General features: G+C 39.9%; 1 protein-coding gene and 1 long non-coding RNA gene across 7 annotated transcripts in view; one reads left to right on the top strand and one right to left on the bottom strand.

The window, feature by feature from the left end:
• Positions 1–19,097, top strand: part of LOC139765649 (uncharacterized) — a 112,446-nt gene that overhangs the window by 92,530 nt on the left and 819 nt on the right. For both annotated transcript variants that reach the window (XR_011716712.1, XR_011716711.1), the window contains 3 exons: positions 10,544–10,657; positions 12,986–13,246; positions 14,909–15,090. This is a non-coding gene — a long non-coding RNA (uncharacterized lncRNA). The remainder of the gene's footprint in view (positions 1–10,543; positions 10,658–12,985; positions 13,247–14,908; positions 15,091–19,097) is intronic.
• The window catches only part of LOC139765626 (BAI1-associated protein 3-like), a 463,094-nt gene continuing 445,557 nt past the window's right edge, over positions 1,561–19,097 (bottom strand). For 4 of the 5 annotated variants that reach the window (XM_071693318.1, XM_071693310.1, XM_071693329.1 and 1 more), the window contains 3 exons: positions 14,948–15,071; positions 12,998–13,206; positions 1,561–9,859 (listed from right to left, as the gene is read on the bottom strand). In XM_071693318.1, coding sequence (XP_071549419.1) covers positions 9,762–9,859; positions 12,998–13,206; positions 14,948–15,071 — 431 coding nt within the window. In that variant the 3' untranslated portion in view covers positions 1,561–9,761. The remainder of the gene's footprint in view (positions 9,860–12,997; positions 13,207–14,947; positions 15,072–19,097) is intronic. The other variant, XR_011716708.1, reaches the window with a different exon arrangement.

Raw genomic sequence — 19,097 nt, 5'->3', positions numbered from 1 at the left:
TCCTCAGCTTTCTTTAGGTGGTAAAAAAAAAATGCCTAAATCAGTCATGTATTTATTATCTTCATGTAGTGGCTAATCTTTATAGTCATTTGACTAAACGCTTATATTAGCGGATTGTCAGTAGCGCGTACACACACACACACACACACACACGCACACACACACACATACATACACACACATAAACTATTTCCATAAAAAGATCTATTAACATTAATAATAGAATTAATAATGCGTACATATTTTCCTCGTCGGAGTTCTCTTCACTGTGTATTAGACTACGCTACCTCATCCTTCCTCAGTCACTTTGTTATTCACCTACAAGGAAGAGATTAATCATTTCAACGTAATTGATCATAGTTCTAACATACACCTTACGGGGAAGATATTAATCATTTTAACGTAATTAATCATAGTTCTAACATACACCTTACGGGGAAGAGATTAATCCTTTTAGCGTAATTAGATTGTTTTAAATACACCTTACAAGGAAGAGGTTACTCTTCAACGTGATTAATCAGTTCTAACACTCCTTACAAGGAAGAGATTAATCACTTTAACGTAATGAATCATTGTTCTAACACCTAACATTGTTCATACACCTTACGGGGAAATGCTAACAGGCCTTATTTCTTCGTATTTCTCACAAGAATCCTTATTCCTGTTAACCATTATACATTAGATGAATAACTGTCTTTTTATTCATCACCATCTCATTCACTGTTCCGTCTATACATTATTCTTTGTCATCATATAGATGTATTATGGCCTTTCTTACCCTCTTCCTTTGTGGTGTTTTTCTCTATGCTTCTTCCACACTTAAGTCTTTCTATCTCTTACGTTTCTGTTTCTTTCGTATTCTTTATTGTGTTTTGCGAAACGGCTTTCAAGATGGAAGCCCACGGCAGTGTCTTATACACTATACAGACGTGGGTTGTTCCTAATAATTCTTGCTTCAAAATGTCATCCATTCCAAACCATTAATGACGTCAGCGTCGGTTATTAGTTTAGTGCTGGGGTAGATGATAATTTCACCTAAAGAGAATATTTGTGAATATAATACTAACAAACTTTATATTTTATGTCATCTGAGATGGCATAGACCTTAATCAAGGTCATCTCATTAACCCTAGCCTGAGTCGGGAACCCATTTTATCGGACCAACCCCTAGGGGAGGATGAACAGCTGGGTTGACTGTGGACCTATTGCCGCTACCAGGATTCGAACCTATGCGCTCGATCCTGGGCGGCCCGTGGATGCGTCGCGGTCTAACCGCTACACCACGGAGGTCCCTCCCACACAGTTCTCAAATGCAGGAGACTCTTTTTTTTTAAGATGAGAACAAAAAACAAACAAAGTAGGTTGCTCATGTTGGCAGAGATCACCCGGAGCAAGAAATGCCGGTATATTGTGTGGTTGCACATATTCTCTTCCCATATAACTATCGTTTCTCTCAATTGAGCAAAGTCTCGGTAGAACAGACGATCAAAACCCCTCAGAGGAGAGTCACCAACCCTTTAGAAAGGTTATCGACTCTTGATCGCGAAATGAAACAAGAAACTTCATTAAAATATTTTTTATTCAGTATAATTTGTAGCATAGTAATATGTGCAAAAGAGAAGGTGCATCGTGGTGTTCATTCCTCCACCACCACTCTTTAATGTGTGTGTGTGTGTTGGGGGAGAAGAAGGGGGGAAAAATGATTTTTACTTCCTCTCGTAAAAACGCATTTGTTTACATCTTGACGAACCTACTGTCGGCAGACTCGCCCGTTGGCTTAGGACGACCAAAACTTTTTTCGGTGTAGTCGAAGGCGTGTGGAGGTCTGCTGGGCGCTGGCGAACGAGCTAGCGAGCGAACGCCCGAGCGCCCTCTTAGGTAAGCGGACGAATACCTAAAAAAGGGGGGGACCCTCCATCACTGGGCCGTCTAGACAGTAGGTAGGAAGGAACACCTTCTGTTGAGTGATTATCTAGGGTTAGAGAAGGCGAGCCTAAGAGCTCTTATTATAACCTATCGAGAGAATAAGAAGTCGTGAATTGTGTTCTTCGTCTGAGTGAGTCACGAAGGGAAAGGGGGAGATTCCTCAAGACGATGCATCTCAGCAACTCCGTGCTGAAAACGAGTCACACTTTAGAATACAAAAGAGGCAAAAGAGAAGACAATACTTAGATTAATACTTAGAAAAAGACTGAACCCGTCTCACCTACACAGTGTGCTTGTTAGAAAAGACCTGACCCCTTCAACGTGACCCGACTGCTCTGAAGGACCTGACCTCGACCAGCAGCATGGCTCCCACCAGGATAAGTTGACGTAGGACATGGATAGAGGCGGGTTAGAGTACACACACACACACACACACACACACACACACACACACTACTCTGCCAGGAAGAGACGGAATTATCTTTTTCGAGCAACTTTGACGAGTGAATAAGACTTGTTTCGTTCTGATTCTAACGTGCGAAAAGTTTTGACCACAGAACATACGTGCGTACGTACGTACAGCTTGCCGTACTAACCCCATCAGTTTCGAATGCAGGTGTAGATAAAAGGGTTAAAAAGTAATTGTCGGCGTGCGTCGGGCCTAACAAACCTTCTAATTACAAAAAGATCAACCATGAGATGAAGCAATAGCACCAACATTATCCTCCTCAGAGGTAGAAGAATTAAACGAACGGAAGAAAGCATGAGAATTAAACGAACGAAGGAAAGCATGAGAATTAAACGAACGAAAGAGAGCGTAAGAATTAAACGAAGCGGGAGAAAGCATAGGAAATAAACGAAGGGGAGAAAGCATAGGAAACACACGACTTATAAAACTAGTGTCTAACTTCTCTTAAGGTGGATGATAGGAAAACAAGAACGAAACAGTGATAATTATCCAGTAAACTAGGACGTTTGCAGTAATTCATTAGTATCACGCAGGGTTCAGAGCAAGGCTTAAACCACGCACGAAGAAGGATGGGGGAGTCGAGAGGGGAAATAGTATAAGGGAAAGAGGGAAGCAAGAAGGAATACGGGACAATGGAAGAAGGGATAGAGAGAGAGAAGGAGCAGAGGAAAAGAGGATAAAGGAAAGGAGGATGGGAGAAGGAAACTGAGGTAGAGAAGGACAGAGGTCTGAAAAATAAGGGAGGGATGGAGAATGGAACAGCGAAGGAAGACATAGGGAGGGGGAAGATAAGAAAAAAAAAGGGGGTTTTGACGAACGGAACAAAGGAAAAGTGAGAGATGAAGGGAAAAGGAGAGAGAGAGAGAGAGAATGAGGGGAGGAAACACAAAGGAGTAACCTGATCACAGGGCATTCAAACCAGTTTGACGAAGCCAGCAGTAAAGAGCTCTTCAGAAGACGCAAGGACAGAGCAACCAGAGGCCTTAATGTGACATTGGACAAGAAACATGTTAGAAAACATCGTAGCGCAAGAACGGCCACTGAATGGAATAAAGTGAAGTTTATAATGTTGAATAATAGTTGAGAAAGTTAAAACGGATGGGGCCCCACGAGTGTAAAACTCCCTCCCCTTACGGTGCAGATAGGTAATACACACACACACACACACACACACACACACACACACACACACACACACACATATATATATATATATATATATATATATATATATATATATATATATATATATATATATATATGTATATATATATATATATATATATATATATATATATATATATATATATATATATATATATATATGAAGTGACTCTAACACCGTCTTTCTGATAATGTGTTTGCTAACTGTGACTGACGTTAGGTTCATATGACACGAGTTTATCATGTTTACAATAAACCTTGTGAGGCCCTATGAACACTAGCAAGTGAGCAGTATTGTGAAGACTAGCAAGTGAGCAGTATTGTAAAGACTAGCAAGTAAGCAGTACTGTTCAAGCTAGCAAGTGAGCAGTACTGTACAGACTAGCAAGTGAGCAGTATTGTGAAAACAAACAAGTGAACAGTACCATGAAAACTAGCAAGATTGCAGTACTGCGAAGGCTAGCAAGTGAGCAGTACTGTGAAGACTAGCTAGTGAGCAGTACTGTGAAGGCTAGCAAGTGAGCAGTGCTTTGCAAACTAGCAAGTGAGCAGTACTGTGAAGGTTAGCAAGTGAACAGTACTATGAAGGCTAGTAAGTGAGCAGTACTGTGAAGACAAGCGAGTGAGCAGTACTTTGCAAACTAGCAAGTGAGCAGTACTTTGAAGACTAGCTAGTGAACAGTACTGTGATGACTTGCAAGTGAGCAGTACTTTGAAGACTAGCTAGTGAGCTGTTCTGTGAAGATTAGCAAATGAACATTACTGTGAAGACTAGCGAGTGAGCAGCATTGCGAAAACAAGCAAGTGAGCAGTACTTTGCAAACTAGTAAGTGAGCAGTACTTTGCAAACTAGTAAGTGAGCAGTACTGCGAAGACTAGCTAGTAAGCAGTACTTTGCAAACTAGCAAGTGAGCAGTATTGTGAAGGCTAGCAAGTGAACAGTACCGTGAAGACTAGCAAGAGAGCTGTACTGTTCAGGCTAGCAAGTGAGCTGTACTGTTCAAGCTAGCAAGTGAGCAATACTTTGCAAACTAGCAAGTGAGCAATACTTTGCAAACTAGCAAGTGAGCAATACTTTGCAAACTAGCAAGTGAGCAATACTTTGCAAACTAGCAAGTGAGCAATACTTTGCAAACTAGCAAGTGAGCAATACTTTGCAAACTAGCAAGTGACCAATACTTTGCAAACTAGCAAGTGATCAGTACTGTCCATTGTGTCATGGAAGTCCTCCGGTGTATGTAAGACAAGCAAGGCCCTAACGGGAGAGAGTGAGGCGGAGGAGATACCCCCCATGTTAAGCGGTGCTGCTTTGTGTGTGTGTGTAAAGTTCAGTCGGTCCTCAGAGAAGGCGAGGTGAGCAGGGAGCGGGGCACTGATCTCCCGCTCTGCCATGCACGTGAACTGGGTCGTCATCGAAAGGTTTGCCGCTAAAGGATCTACGAGGACGCCTAAACAAGAGCTAACACCTGTAAAAAGTTCAGTGTTTCAAGGGCATCCCACCCCACACACATGTGTGTGTGTCAAATGCTATACAAGGAAACGTTATCATCACCACGACCAACAGTTGTCTCCCAGGGACTCACTAACTCACTCACTCACTCTTGTATATCTCTCCCGGGAATCTGACGTCAAGAAGTACGTAGGGAAATTTTGTGGGAAAGAAAAATGGGTCTAAGATGAGGACGATTCATTCAGGCCCTAAATCGATCGAGTTTTTGAATGACGGGAACTGATTTTAGTCGTGATATATATATGGATCACTCAGAGGATGTGAGCTGCATCTCCGAGTCTTTGAAATAAACCAAGAAAATGAATATTACGTTGTTTCCGACACATATTTCACTGTACCTCAAACTGAGAGATCTACATGACGGAGGTGTTGGGAGTGAGTCAAGTGACAACCTTGGGGCAACTGTGGCTTCAGTCTAAATTGAGGAGCTTCGACCCACGCTCATCTACCACACCAGCTACCAGTGGTTCACACCCTGTGGTGGTCGGTCGTGTGGATGACCGGATGATCATCCACACGCTCTCTCTCTGTTATCCCTGGTCTCGTCCATCTCCAAATGGTCATTCCTCGGGGGTGGGGTGAGGGGAGGGAATAGCAGGAGTCATAACCTAGTCTGGAGACTCGAACCTCACCGCCTTACTACGCTCGAGAGTCTAGACCACCTATTTCTTCCTCACTTACGAGGTGTTAGGTAGTCCTGGAAGGAGGTGGTTGCAGGCTGCTGCTGCTAGTGGCCCCCGACCACACAGAGCATCAACAGCGCAGGAGTGACCGGGGTTATTGCTCAGAAGAGGATCACCGGTGGAGGAGGGATGGACGAAGGAACCCGGAAGAGGAGAGGTTGCTTCGTCAACGATCACAGCAGTTTACAGAGTCGGAAAGATAAGGAAATCTGTAATGATTTACAGAGAGAGAGAGAGAGAGAGAGAGAGAGAGAGAGAGAGAGAGAGAGAGGACAGTTACGTCACACTTTTTCTGAAGCTTTCGAGATCTCTGGGGCGCCATGGCCTAAAATTTCCTGTCTGATGTTCATAAGAGATGAAGGCAAGATGTTGGTGAGATCGAGAGATATGATTGACTCTCGTAAAAACCCTCAACTGATAACAGGTCAGATGACTATGAAATTCAGGGGACTTGATGATACTGAGAACGAGTTTATTCAGAGACTTTTGAAACTGTAGGAGTCTCAGCTGTGGGACGAGAGGAGGACTAGTGTGCGGCCCTTGTCAGGGATGGGCTGAATCAATGTATGTTTCCAAGGGGGAAGGAGAAGTGTCGATCGTCAAAATGAACACGTAAATACAAGCATAAGCTCGGAAACGCAACCGTCCAGGAAATGAGGAGGGATACCATCCACTGTGTATGCCATACGTATTGTTAGGAAGAGGAGTGCGTTTCTTGTGCCTTGTGATGAACGAATAGAATAGTCATAGGAGGAGCGAGGATTGGGATCAATGCCTTTGACATCAACCGAAATGTTTAACTTTTTACGTCTTACGAAGAACCAATTTCCATGATTATGCGACATCTGTTCTGATGATTTTGAAATTGTAGCTCTTAAGTATTCGGCAGTTACCGGAAAGAAGAACAAAGCAAGAAAATAAGGTAAACGTATTTAGTAACGATTACCTGAAGAAAAAAAAATGTTCAAGAATGGTTTCAGCAGACAGCTAAGTGGTTTGAGAGAGGCCGTCTATGTTTACATTTACGAATTTTCCATTTAAGACCCTTGAGATCCCCCGTCAGATTTCACACACTGACCATGAAACGTGAGGTTTGATCTTTATCACAAAAGTAGAGCAGCACCTTGACTCGTGCAGCTCAGCCAGAGATTTCACACACTGACCGTGAAACGCGAGGTTTGATCTTTATCACAAAAGTAGAGCAGCACCTTGACTCGTGCAGGTCAGCCAGTCCTGATCAGCACCCAGTCCAGAAGTTCTTCGAGTGTATGTTAAAGCACTGTCGCTTGTGTTGAGCAATAGTGTCAAGTCTTTTGAGAACCTCTCAGAATAGGCACTGATGGAGCGACTTCCTCCTCTCGTGCTGTCCAATCAACGACTCTCTCTCTCTCCTCCCAATGAATGATCTCTTTGTAGCATCTACCTCTTTTGTCACTCTTTGCTGATGATGCCTTTTCAATGCTCAAGTTGGTATAGGTGGTAGACGAGGATATAAAAAGAGCAGAGATGAGATTAGATTCAAAGGGGAAATACAGTCGCAGAAGCTATACAGAACTTTATAATTATTCACGAGCGATTCTTCAGTGTTTTAGGCGATTCAGGCAGGAGGTTCCAGCACCCATCTACGTTCCACGGTCGTACTGGCGTGAGCAAAAGGAAGTGGACAGACCAGGGTTCCCAGGCTTACGTTTCTGATATCTTAAAAGAGAGTTTCACATACGCTTAGGAATGATACATTTCAAGACGTGCTTGAGCCATTTCACCAGACCGATGCAAAATCACAGAGAAAAAGCACACACACATATAGAGCTCGTCCATCACACCTTCTGAACCCAAGGTATCCGCCACAGGTGACTGGCTAGATGGCGAGAGACATTGGGGGCCGTGAGGAAACGAAGAGACATCTCGTGTGAATGAAGTATTACCATTTCTTTGAGCACCATTTTCCTCTTGGCTGTAACTTCCATACGCTCTCTTGGAAACATCATCACCAGCTTTCTGGCTTTGGTCAGTATGAAATTTACGCTATAAACTCTACAAAAAAGTTTTACGCTAGAAACTCTTTGAAGTTTTATTGTAAGCTAAGCTCTGTACCGGGATACATACTAGGTGAATGATTACAGTAGATTTCTTTTCGTAAGGGAAAATATGACGAGTTAGTTTTCATACTGACCACCAGGAGGCTCTGGTTGTGGCGCCAGTCACTTGTTGTTACCAAGGGCTTAATCTGTCGTGGTGTATACATATCCGCCAAAATTTATCGGTGTACATAGTAATCAGCTCAGCTGAAAAAGTCTGCAGAAAGTATATATATATATATATATATATATATATATATATATATATATATATTACACTGGGTATAGAGATTGTGGGGGGGTGGGGGGCATTATTAACTAAGACTCTCTCTCTACTACACTGCAGTAGTTTACAGCGAATGAAAATCTCTTCTTCGATATGGAGATATAAATATACAATATTAACTTTTTTTTTTTTTAGATTTCAATAATATTAACAACACGTATTAACACTTTGCTGGAAAATAGAAATTTCTTAAAAGTAGTCTAGCAATCTCATCACACATGAATTCAAACATCCTGCTAAATATACTACAATAGTTACCAAACTGAAGTAACACGGGTGGTTATATCCGTGAGGACATTTGAGTCAAAGGACAAACTCGTAGACGCACGCACACACACATATATTTACCCCCTTTAAATAGAAAACGGTAAAACCATATTATTTACCCCCACTGTTTGGCTTCGCTTTAATTTTTTTTTCCCTTTTTTTGGCTTCAAGTTTTAATTTTTTTTTCTTTTTGAGTGTGTGCGGATTTGTGAATACTGAACGAAGTGAGAACACAAGGTGAAGGCTTTCACAGCGTTCCATCTATCGTCGTGAGAGAGTGTATCTATTGACTCAAAACAGTGTCCGTTTTCCAAAGCTCTTACTAAGTATGCCAGACTCCCTCCCACTTTACACTCTTCTTGTACATCACAGTCTTAGGAGACTCTACCCTAACGAACCAACTCTCATAAAAAAAAATGTGTCAACTACGACTCTTAAGGACTTGAGAAATACTGAAAACACGTGATTACATGACTTTTTAAATTACAAGTACTCGAAGAGAAGGATGAAATATCCAGTAAAAAGATAAAAAGAAAATAAACAATCGGTACACACACACAGAACTGAGAACAGGCAACAGGCTATAATACATTACCATCGTATCCTCCTCCTAGGCTGAGACACGGCCAGGAGAGATAGAAGGTGTTCTAAAGAGGTTTTCTAAGAGGTCGCCGAAGATGAATGCCAACGAAAGACTTGAGGGGTATTCATAATGAGAGGAGTGATCTTCCAGAGTCACAGTGGGTGAGTGATTAGTCTTATTGAAGGCCACTAAAGGGGTAGTCGCCAAGGAATTGCCTTTGGCCGCTAAGGGACAGGGATGGGGAGGTTGTGGTGTTGTGAAAGCTTTACTTTCCTATGTCATTGAGGGCGAGTTGGATGGCTCGTGAGGCGCAATGTGGGGAGAGAAATGAGACTAAAGTCTCGATGATGTTAGATGAAGGAGGGTGATGAGGACCAGTGGTTTAAAGAGAGCTGCTGATGGCGCAGACAAAGGCGTGATGGTTGAAATTTACGAGAAGGAACTTTGTTCCGATGAGGTCGCTCGTAGGTATTTAGAGACCTTAGGGAGAGCGAGGAGTGGGTGAAGCCACTGACACATGGACATAAAAAATGCTTTGAAAGACTTCATGAGTTCTTTTGGTTATACATGTGTAACGTAAGGTTGAGAGACGAAAAAATAAAGGTGAGGGACTCGGGAGGAAAAAGAATGAGTGAGTGGGGCTGGTTGACATTTCGCTTGCGAAGAAGTTCTCGAGTCTCGCCAAAAGACATAGGAAAATGGAACCAGGTGGATGGCAAGGGCGAGCTTGGGTGTGAGACGAGCGGGAGAGCAAGAGGTGTCACTCCTGTAAGTGCAGGGAAGACACTCAGTCCCCTAAGAGGGCGGGGCGATCCTCTCCTTCTGTTTCTTGACAAACTCCATGGCCATCTTGTTGTTCGTCCTGGTCTCCAATACCTTCAGGATAATGTTATCTGCGAACATGAGAAAAGGGAAGAGATATGCAAGAGCGTTCGTGAAATCAATTTTGGGGTTATGCTCACATCGCAAGATATTTCTTTTTTTTTTTTGTAAGTGGTAATGCGATGAGAAATACTTTGTAAGGTTAAGATGAGGATAGGTATTTTGAATATGTTGAAAGTATAATGAATATTAGGCAGCAAAAATGACATGAAATATTCAAAGGCATCAAGATCAGTTTCCACTTTATAATTCTGGTACAAGACATACATACGGCTTTCCCTAGTTGTTTTAGGTCAGTATGGCAAATTTTCAGAGGACTAACAATGTTTTCTTAAGGAACATGCATCGAAAAGTTTACCAATACATGTGTTGTATACACAGATAACCCACATTCACATGACAGGAATACAATACTGCAAACACTTGGACTAAGCTGGACTAAGGCGGAGTGTGACAGCAGACTTTCTAGTGCCTTCCTTCACTCGGAGATAATCTTAAATCATTAATTATTCCAGAATGAATGAATTCATAGCATTACATCATAACCAACAAGAGTTCCAAGATTTAACTGCTTAATTCTGATAACATTAAAGTCGGCGATAACGAATTAAAAGTGGGTGTCGATTCAATAATTAGATTCATTACATTACTCATGGACTGGCATACGTAGCTTAAAACTTACCTTACTTTTTCAGCTCGTGTGGTGAAAACTTCTCAGTTACGAGTCTAGTTCGACCTGAATCTCCCAAGGGCGCCTGGCTGGAGAGCCCCTCGGAAACCTCAGAAAGTTGCACCCCATTGACAAAAAGGTGAGTTCCAATCCTACTGAATATCGTATAAGAGGAAGCTCTGAACCCTCTGTTTTAGACCATTTACTGGCATCCTGAGGCCTTTCTGAGACGCATTAAGGTACGTATACCTTTACATAGTCAGTTAGGAACCTAAAAATGATACATCTTTCTACTTTGATGCCGCGTGGTGTTCTGACGCAATTGAGTTACTAAAGTAAAAACGGAATTGGAAATGAAAGGTTACTAGATTACGAATTTCAGTCATAACATACATACGAACTGAATGTTTCATGGTTACTAAGTAGCCAGCGAATGATACGAGTACTCAGTTTTCTGCTGTGTGCAGCTCTTGTTATATTTGCTTTTGATAGAGCAGATGACCAGGCAGGTGAGGCGTAGATTAAGGTGGATCGGATGAACTGTTTGCATAAGACAGTAAGGGATTCTTTATTTGGTCCTGGTCTGGTGCCGGTTAGTGTTCTGAGAGGCAGGCGTTCATTGTGTCTTCAGCCTTTGCGTTGGTGTTTGTGGCGGTTGGGGCTGAATGTTATGTGCAAGTTGTATGTGACGCCTAGAATAGCTGACGTTTTGTCGAGCAGGAGCGATTTGGTGGTTCAAGGAGACAGGAGATGCAGGATGGACTTGGGTCTGTCTGTGGTTAAGAGGGTTCTGTATAAGAGACTGTTGCAATCCTGCTGTGAAGTTTTCCATGCTTGTGGTAGGGTCTGTGGTGCTACAGTGCTGTGATGTGATAGTAAGGTCGTGGCATGGAAGGACCTTCACACTGTGCTCTGCAGGAACTAATGGGGGGGGGATCATGTTGGAAGAGATTGAGGAGGGTTGGAGAAAGAAATGCTCCTTGGGGAATTCCAGTGTAGATCATCCCAATTAGAAGTTTTCAGTCACTCTTTCAACCCTAGGCAGACACGAATCCAGCTCACACCCATTTGTCACCTTGCATGATATTCACTCCCGCTGAACAAGACACTAAATAATCTTGGCGTCACCAGTCACTCTCCAAACCACTAAACGTCAACGCAAAAGCAACACCCCAGACCAAATGCCCTCAGAACACTGATCGACACCACAGAATTAGATACGATAAAGAATCTTTGAGCGTCCTCTAGAAACAGTTCATCCATTCCACTTTAAACTACGCTTCAACTGCTTGGTCTTTCCACCCTTTCTCTAAAGTAGATACAATAAAGATGGAAACCACACAATGTAAAGTACTCACAACAATCACTGACTGCCTAGCAGCTACAAACACTAGACAACTATACAAAGATCCTCTCAATACAATCCCATCCCAACGTGCGTAGCACTCAGTCCTTTTTAAACAACACTAGACCCCTTCCATCGAAACAGACTACGAACTCTCATGCATAAATGAAATAACCTTACACTTCAGGAACCTCAGTTCACAGATATCCCCCCTCCCACAACCCCTCTCCCAAACACACATGCATTCTTTTTTTATATAATACTTGGTCGCCGTTTCCTGCGTTAGCGAGGTAGCGCGAGGAACAGACGAAGAAAGGCCACATCACCTCACCTCCACACTTGCGCCCAAACCACAGCTCCCTGTTCACAACCAGGCTTCACAGGCCTTTTTACATGGTATACCGCGGAACGCTTCACATGCCCTGGTTTAGTTCATTGACAGCATATATCTATATGTATATATATATATATATATATATATATATATATATATATATATATATATATATAGATAGATAGATAGATAGATAGATATGCTGTGGTTTCGGTGCATTGTTACATGACAGCTAGAGACTGAGTGTGAACGAATGTGGCCTTTGTTGTCTTTTCCTAGCACTACCTCGCACACATGAGGGGGGGAGGGTGTTGTTATTCCATGTGTGGCGGGGTGGCGATGGGAATGAATAAAGGCAGACAGTATGAATTATGTACATGGGTATATATGTATATGTCTGTGTGTGAATATATATGTATGCATTGAGATGTATAGGTATGTATATGTGCTGTGTGTGGACGTGTATGTATATACATGTGCATGTGGGTGGGTTGGGCCATTCTTTCGTCTGTTTCCTTGCGCTACCTCACTAACGCGGGAGACAGCGACAAAGCAAAAATAATATATATATATATATATATATATATATATATATATATATATATATATATATATATATATATATATATATAGTGCATATGAGTGAGGTCCTTAGGCATGATCCTGACATCCTAGGAGAGTGTATGGAGTCACGTATGTGCGGGGAGGATACGCTCCATCCGAGGGAGAGAGAAACGGCGGCGCCCCGGCTGCAAACACACATTGAAACGAGGGTTTTACCACTCCAGGACCTGACTGACCTGGATCCTTCTGGAACATGAGGTTGAGTTCGATGTGCTTGAGGCCGTGGAAGTTGTCGACGGAGGCGGAGGAAGGCACCACGCCCGGGATGGTGTTGAGCGAGAGGAAGGCCTCGCCGCCGAAGTCGTTGCAGGTGATGACGTCATGGTCCATCAGGGTGAAGAGGATCATGGCGCCCTCTTGTTGACAGCTCTCCAGAGCAGCGGGGCTAACGGACACATTTGAAAAAAAAAGAGAATATTTTCGAGGTATGTCTTTTTTTTTCTTCTGTAGTGTAGGAAAATAATAACTAGTAATATTTGGATGAAGAAATAATATTTATGTGGGGAAAATTGATGGCTGAATTCACCGAGTAATTATTCAAATTTATATGTTGTGTTTTAAGTTGGCCAATTTCCCCCCACCATTACTGGGCTGGTTTTTCCATGCTGAATGCGTTACTTGGGTCGAAATCTAGTTTGGAGGGCAGTAAAGTCCTGTAACGGAAGCATTTTGATTATCTATTACAAGAATTATGATAAATTCACGAGAATTTCGCTTCATTTTCGTATTCGTCGGCCACACGAAGCATTTTGAAATAGCTTACATCGTCATTTCAAAGGACAGATTTTAATTAGGTTAAACATTTCAATAAAAAAAAAAGGTTACATTTCAATACTAATAAAAAAAAGGGTTAAAAATCTGCTTTTTTTTTTTTTTTTTGTTAGAAAATAGATTTTATTCAAAACTTCATGCCTCATACGATTCTGGGGCTGAAGTACATTATAAATTTTACAACGTCATGTCAAATGATACGTTTAAAGCTCTGACGTAAGGCTTATCACGTTAATCTCTGAATTCTCGCCTACCGACTCGTTGATCGAACGCATATCGCGTTAATCACTGAATTTTCGCCTGCCGACTCGTAGATCGAACGCATATCACATTAAGTACAAAATTCTGGCATACCGACCCGTTGAACGAATGAGCTTGTATAAATAAACGTCCCGTGAAAATTGTACTCGTTAATCATAAAATTCAACTGTTTTTTTTCCTGATAAATGAAGATTCAAAGATACAAAATTATTTGTTAATTGATTTACAAAAAAAAAAAAGGGGGGGGGATAGGTGGGAAATTCTCAGGTTCGGATCTGTGATCGAGGTGGGGTGAACTTCCAACACGAGTTTCATATTCCAGTTAAGATATTGAAATGGAGCAGAGGGAAATTAAATCTTGCCTGGGTGATTCCATCCATAAGTTGAAATGAGACTTATTGAGGAGGAAACCGATTCCGGGTATTACACAGCTCGGGTAAGCACTAGATTAAGACCACCGGGAAAACATTCCGGTCTAGCGAACAGGCGGTCGATCGTATTACAAGATTATACTTATATTTTCATAAGGCCAAAGGTTATCCGTAAATGGAATTCGAGTCTCTGAAAAGAATCCGATCCTACGGGATGGAGCTCGATTCTACGAAATGCAACTTTCGATATTCTATGGAGAAATATAATTCCGTGAACAGGGCATAGAATCCGCACCTGAAAAACAAAACACAGACAAGCCCCTTTGGATATCTATTACTCTATAAGTGCGTCTATAAGGGTAGGATACCCTCGCCTGAGCAGGATGCCAATACTTTTAAAAACAACTGGGTCAGAGACAGGCTTCTTGTACGATGTCAAAATGGCAGAACCATTATCATAAGGTAGGCTCAAGTGAGTGATCCGTTTGGGATTACATCAAGAAGGAAATCATGTTCAAGACACACAGACCCCCATGAAAAATACAGCCCATCTATCTTTCAAACAATAAGGGTAAGGTGTCTTAACCGTTAACAGTGTAATATATATATATATATATATATATATATATATATATATATAGGGAAAGAGAAGGGGTATTAATATTATCCACATCGTGTCCACAGGTGTACTGGTATGTGGCGGCAAGTGTTGGGTCTACGTACAATTCAAAGCACTCGTCGAAGAGCGGCTGCAGCGTCTTCTTGTGGACGTTGGTCTGCTGGGGCGCCGAGCCTGGGAAGAGCCGTCTTGGCAGCAGCTCGATCACCACAAACGGGTCGCTCAACCCTGTGTTAAGAGAGAGGGGGTGGGTGAATATATATATATATATATATATATATATATATATATATATATATATATATATATATATATATATATTCCTATGAGTCCACGGGGAAAATGAAACACGAAAAGTTCCCAAGTGCACTTTCGTGTAATAATCACATCATCAGGGAGACACAAGAGAGAAATATAACAGTCAGTTGATATACATCGAAGAGACGAAGCTAGGACGCCATTTGGTAAACATGTGATTGTCCAAAACATACAACGAGCGTTCATAAACTTAACATTTTACAAATCTTATCAACAATAAAGTTATCTAATTTGTATAGACCATCACTAATATTAAGATTATAATTCTTTGTGTATTTAATAATAATAGAAGATTCAATGATATTTCTCTTGGTAATAGAGTTAGAGTTAATAACCGAGATGGCGTTACTCCAGTCAATACAATGATCATAGTTTTTAACATGATTGAACAAGGCATTTGATTCTTGTTCCGTTCTTATACTATATTTATGTTGCTTAAGTCTAACAGAAAGATCCTTACCAGTCTGACCAACATAAAATTTATCACAGTTTCCACAAGGCACTTTATAGGTTCAACTAAGAGAATTTTCTGGTGATTTCCTGATTAAGATATTCTTTATAGTATTATTGTTGCTAAAGGCAACATTTACATTAAAGGATTTAAGCAACATGGGAAGCAAAGTGAAATTAATATTAATAGGGAGAACTAAAAGATTCTTGGTGTCAATGGGAGGCTTGGGCTCAACTCTATAAAATGATTGCTAACTTAAGGGATTTATCAATGAAAGATCTAGGGTACTTTAACTTAGATCCAATAGAATATATCTTCTCAAGCTCATCATCAGTAAACTCTGGACTGCAAATACGTAAGGCCCTAAGGAACATAGATTGAAATGATGATAATTTAACTCTTGTCATGTTGAGATGAGTAATAATGGATATATGAGCATACATTGGTGGGTTTTCTGTATATGCTAAACTTAAACTTGTTTCCTTGTCTATGGATCATGCAATCTAAAAATGGTAACATACCATTATTTTCATTTTCTACAGTAAATTTGATGGAAGGTGTTAAATTGTTAAGTAAGGGGAGAAATATTTGTAAATTTTCATTTGTTGGCCAAACACAAAGAGCATCATCTACATACCTAAACCAAATTGCTTTAGAAGGTAAGATATCCTTTAGTAATTTTGTTTCAAAAAATTCCATATAAAGATTACTTAGGACAGGTGAAAGAGGGTTACCCATTGCCATACCAAATTTTTGAGCATAATAATCTCCATTAGATTGAAATACACAGTCTTTTATACACAATTTTATCAGTTCAATGAAATTAGACTTTGAAGCAGGTAAATGAATATCATCCAAGACATCAAATAAATATTCTAAAAGGTCATCAACTGGAACCTTGGTGAAAAGTGAGGAAACATCAAAGCTAACTAGTTTGAAATCAAAATTAACTTTGATATTGTTTAGCTTGTTGACTAAATCTACATTGTTCATGATATTAGAATTTGATACCTTACCCACTAAAGGGCTTAATAAAGAAACTAACCATTTTGACAATTTATATGTGATGGAGCCTACTGAACTCACTATAGGTCTTGCTTGAAAATTCTGTTTATGTGTTTTGATAAGTGCATTCATATATGGCAATGAAGGGGACAAAGATGACAAACTTTTGATAAGAGAAATGTTACCTTTCAACAACAACTACATTTCTGTATTGAAGTGAGAATTAACTGCTTCTAAGGGATTTTTACTAAGTTTAGAATATGTTGTGTTATCATTTAGAAGATCATTCATTTTAGATAAATAGTTACTGTTGTCTAAAATCACAACAGTGTTAGCCTTTAGATTTTAGACAAAAGTAACTATTTATGTAAAATGAATGATCTTCTAAATGATAACACAACATATTCTAAACTTAGTAACAATCCCTTAGAAGCAGTTAATTCTCAATTCAATAAAGAAATGAAGTTGTTGTTGAAAGGTAACATTTCTCTTATCAAAAGTTTGTCATCTTCGTCCCCTTCATTGCCATATATGTATGGACTTATCAAAACACATAAACAGAATTTTCCAGCAAGACCTATAGTGAGTTCAGTAGGCTCCATCACATATAAAATGTCAAAATGGTTAGTTTCTTTATTAAGCCCTTTAGTGGGTAAGGTATCAAATTCTAATATCATGAACAATGTAGATTTAGTCAACAAGCTAAACAATGTCAATGTTAATTTTGATTTCAAACAAGTTAGCTTTGATGTTTCCTCACTTTTCACTAAAGTTCCAGTTGATGACCTTTTAGAATATTCATTTAATGTCTTGGATGATATTCATTTACCTGTTTCAAAGTCTAATTTCATTGAACTGATAAAATTGTGTAAAAAGACTGTGTATTTCAATTTAATGGAGATTATTATGCTCAAAACTTTGGTATGGCAATGGGTAACCCTCTTTCACCTGTCCTAAGTAACCTTTATATGGAATTTTTTGAAACAGAATTACTAAAGGATATCTTACCTTCTAAAGCAATTTGGTTTAGGTATGTAGATGATGTTCTTTGTGTTTGGCCAACAAATGAAAATTTACAAATATTTCTCCCCTTGCTTAACAATTTAGTACCTTCCATCAAATTTACTGTAGAAAATGAAAATAATGGTATGTTACCATTTTTAGACTGCATGATCCATAGATAAGGAAACAAGTTTGAGTTTAGCATATACAGAAAACCCACCAATGTATGCTCATATATCCATTATTACTCATCTCAACATGGCAGAGTTAAATTATCATCATTTCAATCTATGTTCCTTAGGGCATTACGTATTTGCAGTCCAGAGTTTATTGATGATGAGTTTGAGAAGATATATTCTATTGGATCTAAGTTAAAGTACCCTAGATCTTTCATTGATAAATCCCTTAAGTTAGCAAAGAAATCATTTTATAGAGTTGAGCCCAAACCTCCCATTGACACACACCAAGAATCTTTTAGTTCTCCCTCTTAATAATAATTTCACTTTGATTCCCATGTTGCTTAAATCCTTTAAATGTAAATGTTGCCTTTACCAACAATAATACTATAAAGAATATCTTAATCAGGAATTCACCAGAAAATTCTCTTGGTTGCATCTATAAAGTGCCTTGTGGAAACTGTGATAAATTTTATGTTGGTCAGACTGGTAAGGATCTTTCTGTTAGACTTAAGCAACATAAATATAGTATAAGAACGGGACAAGAATCAAATGCCTTGTTTAATCATGTTAAAAACTATGATCATTGTGTTGACTGGAGTAACGCCATCTCAGTTATTAACTCTATTACCAAGAGAAATATCATTGAATCTTCTATTATTATTAAATACACAAAGAATTATAATCTTAATATTAGTGATGGTCTATACAAATTAGAAAACTTTTTTGTTGATAAGTTTTGTAAAATGATAAGTTTATGAACGCTCGTTGTATGTTTTGGACAATCACATGTTTACCAAATGGCGTCCTAGCTTCGTCTCTTCGTTGTATATCAACTGACTGTTATATTTCTCTCTTGTGTCTCCCCTGATGATGTGATTATTACACGAAAGTGCACTTGGGAACTTTTCGTGTTTCATTTTCCCCGTGGACTCATAGGAATATCTTCATCACGCGCAAAATTGTGATCCTTTCCAATATATATGAAACTGCGTGAAATTGGTGGTATATGTTTTCCTGTCAGTGAATGACAGCGTTAATTTTCATTCTATGGTATATGTTATGTCGATAGTGGTGAGGGTTATGGTGGTAGGAAAGAGGTCGGTTTGATTAACATGAAAAGTAAGTGAAACACTTGTAGAAATCAGCAGAACTTATAAAAAATTGTACTTTCTTCTCAGTAACAGCCCAGAATTACCTTTGTCAGAATATACTGATGTATTTATCGTGTAATCCATGGGGCCGGATAGCTAAACGTTCGTGAGCAGAATTCGCCTGAGTAGATATTAAATATCAAAATTA

The sequence above is a fragment of the Panulirus ornatus genome, chromosome 4 (genome assembly GCF_036320965.1).
Source record: "Panulirus ornatus isolate Po-2019 chromosome 4, ASM3632096v1, whole genome shotgun sequence".
In the NCBI taxonomy this organism is placed as follows: Eukaryota; Metazoa; Arthropoda; class Malacostraca; order Decapoda; family Palinuridae; genus Panulirus; species Panulirus ornatus.
The sequence above is the reverse complement of the archived record's forward strand: the minus strand, read 5'-3'. Positions and strand labels throughout refer to the sequence as shown.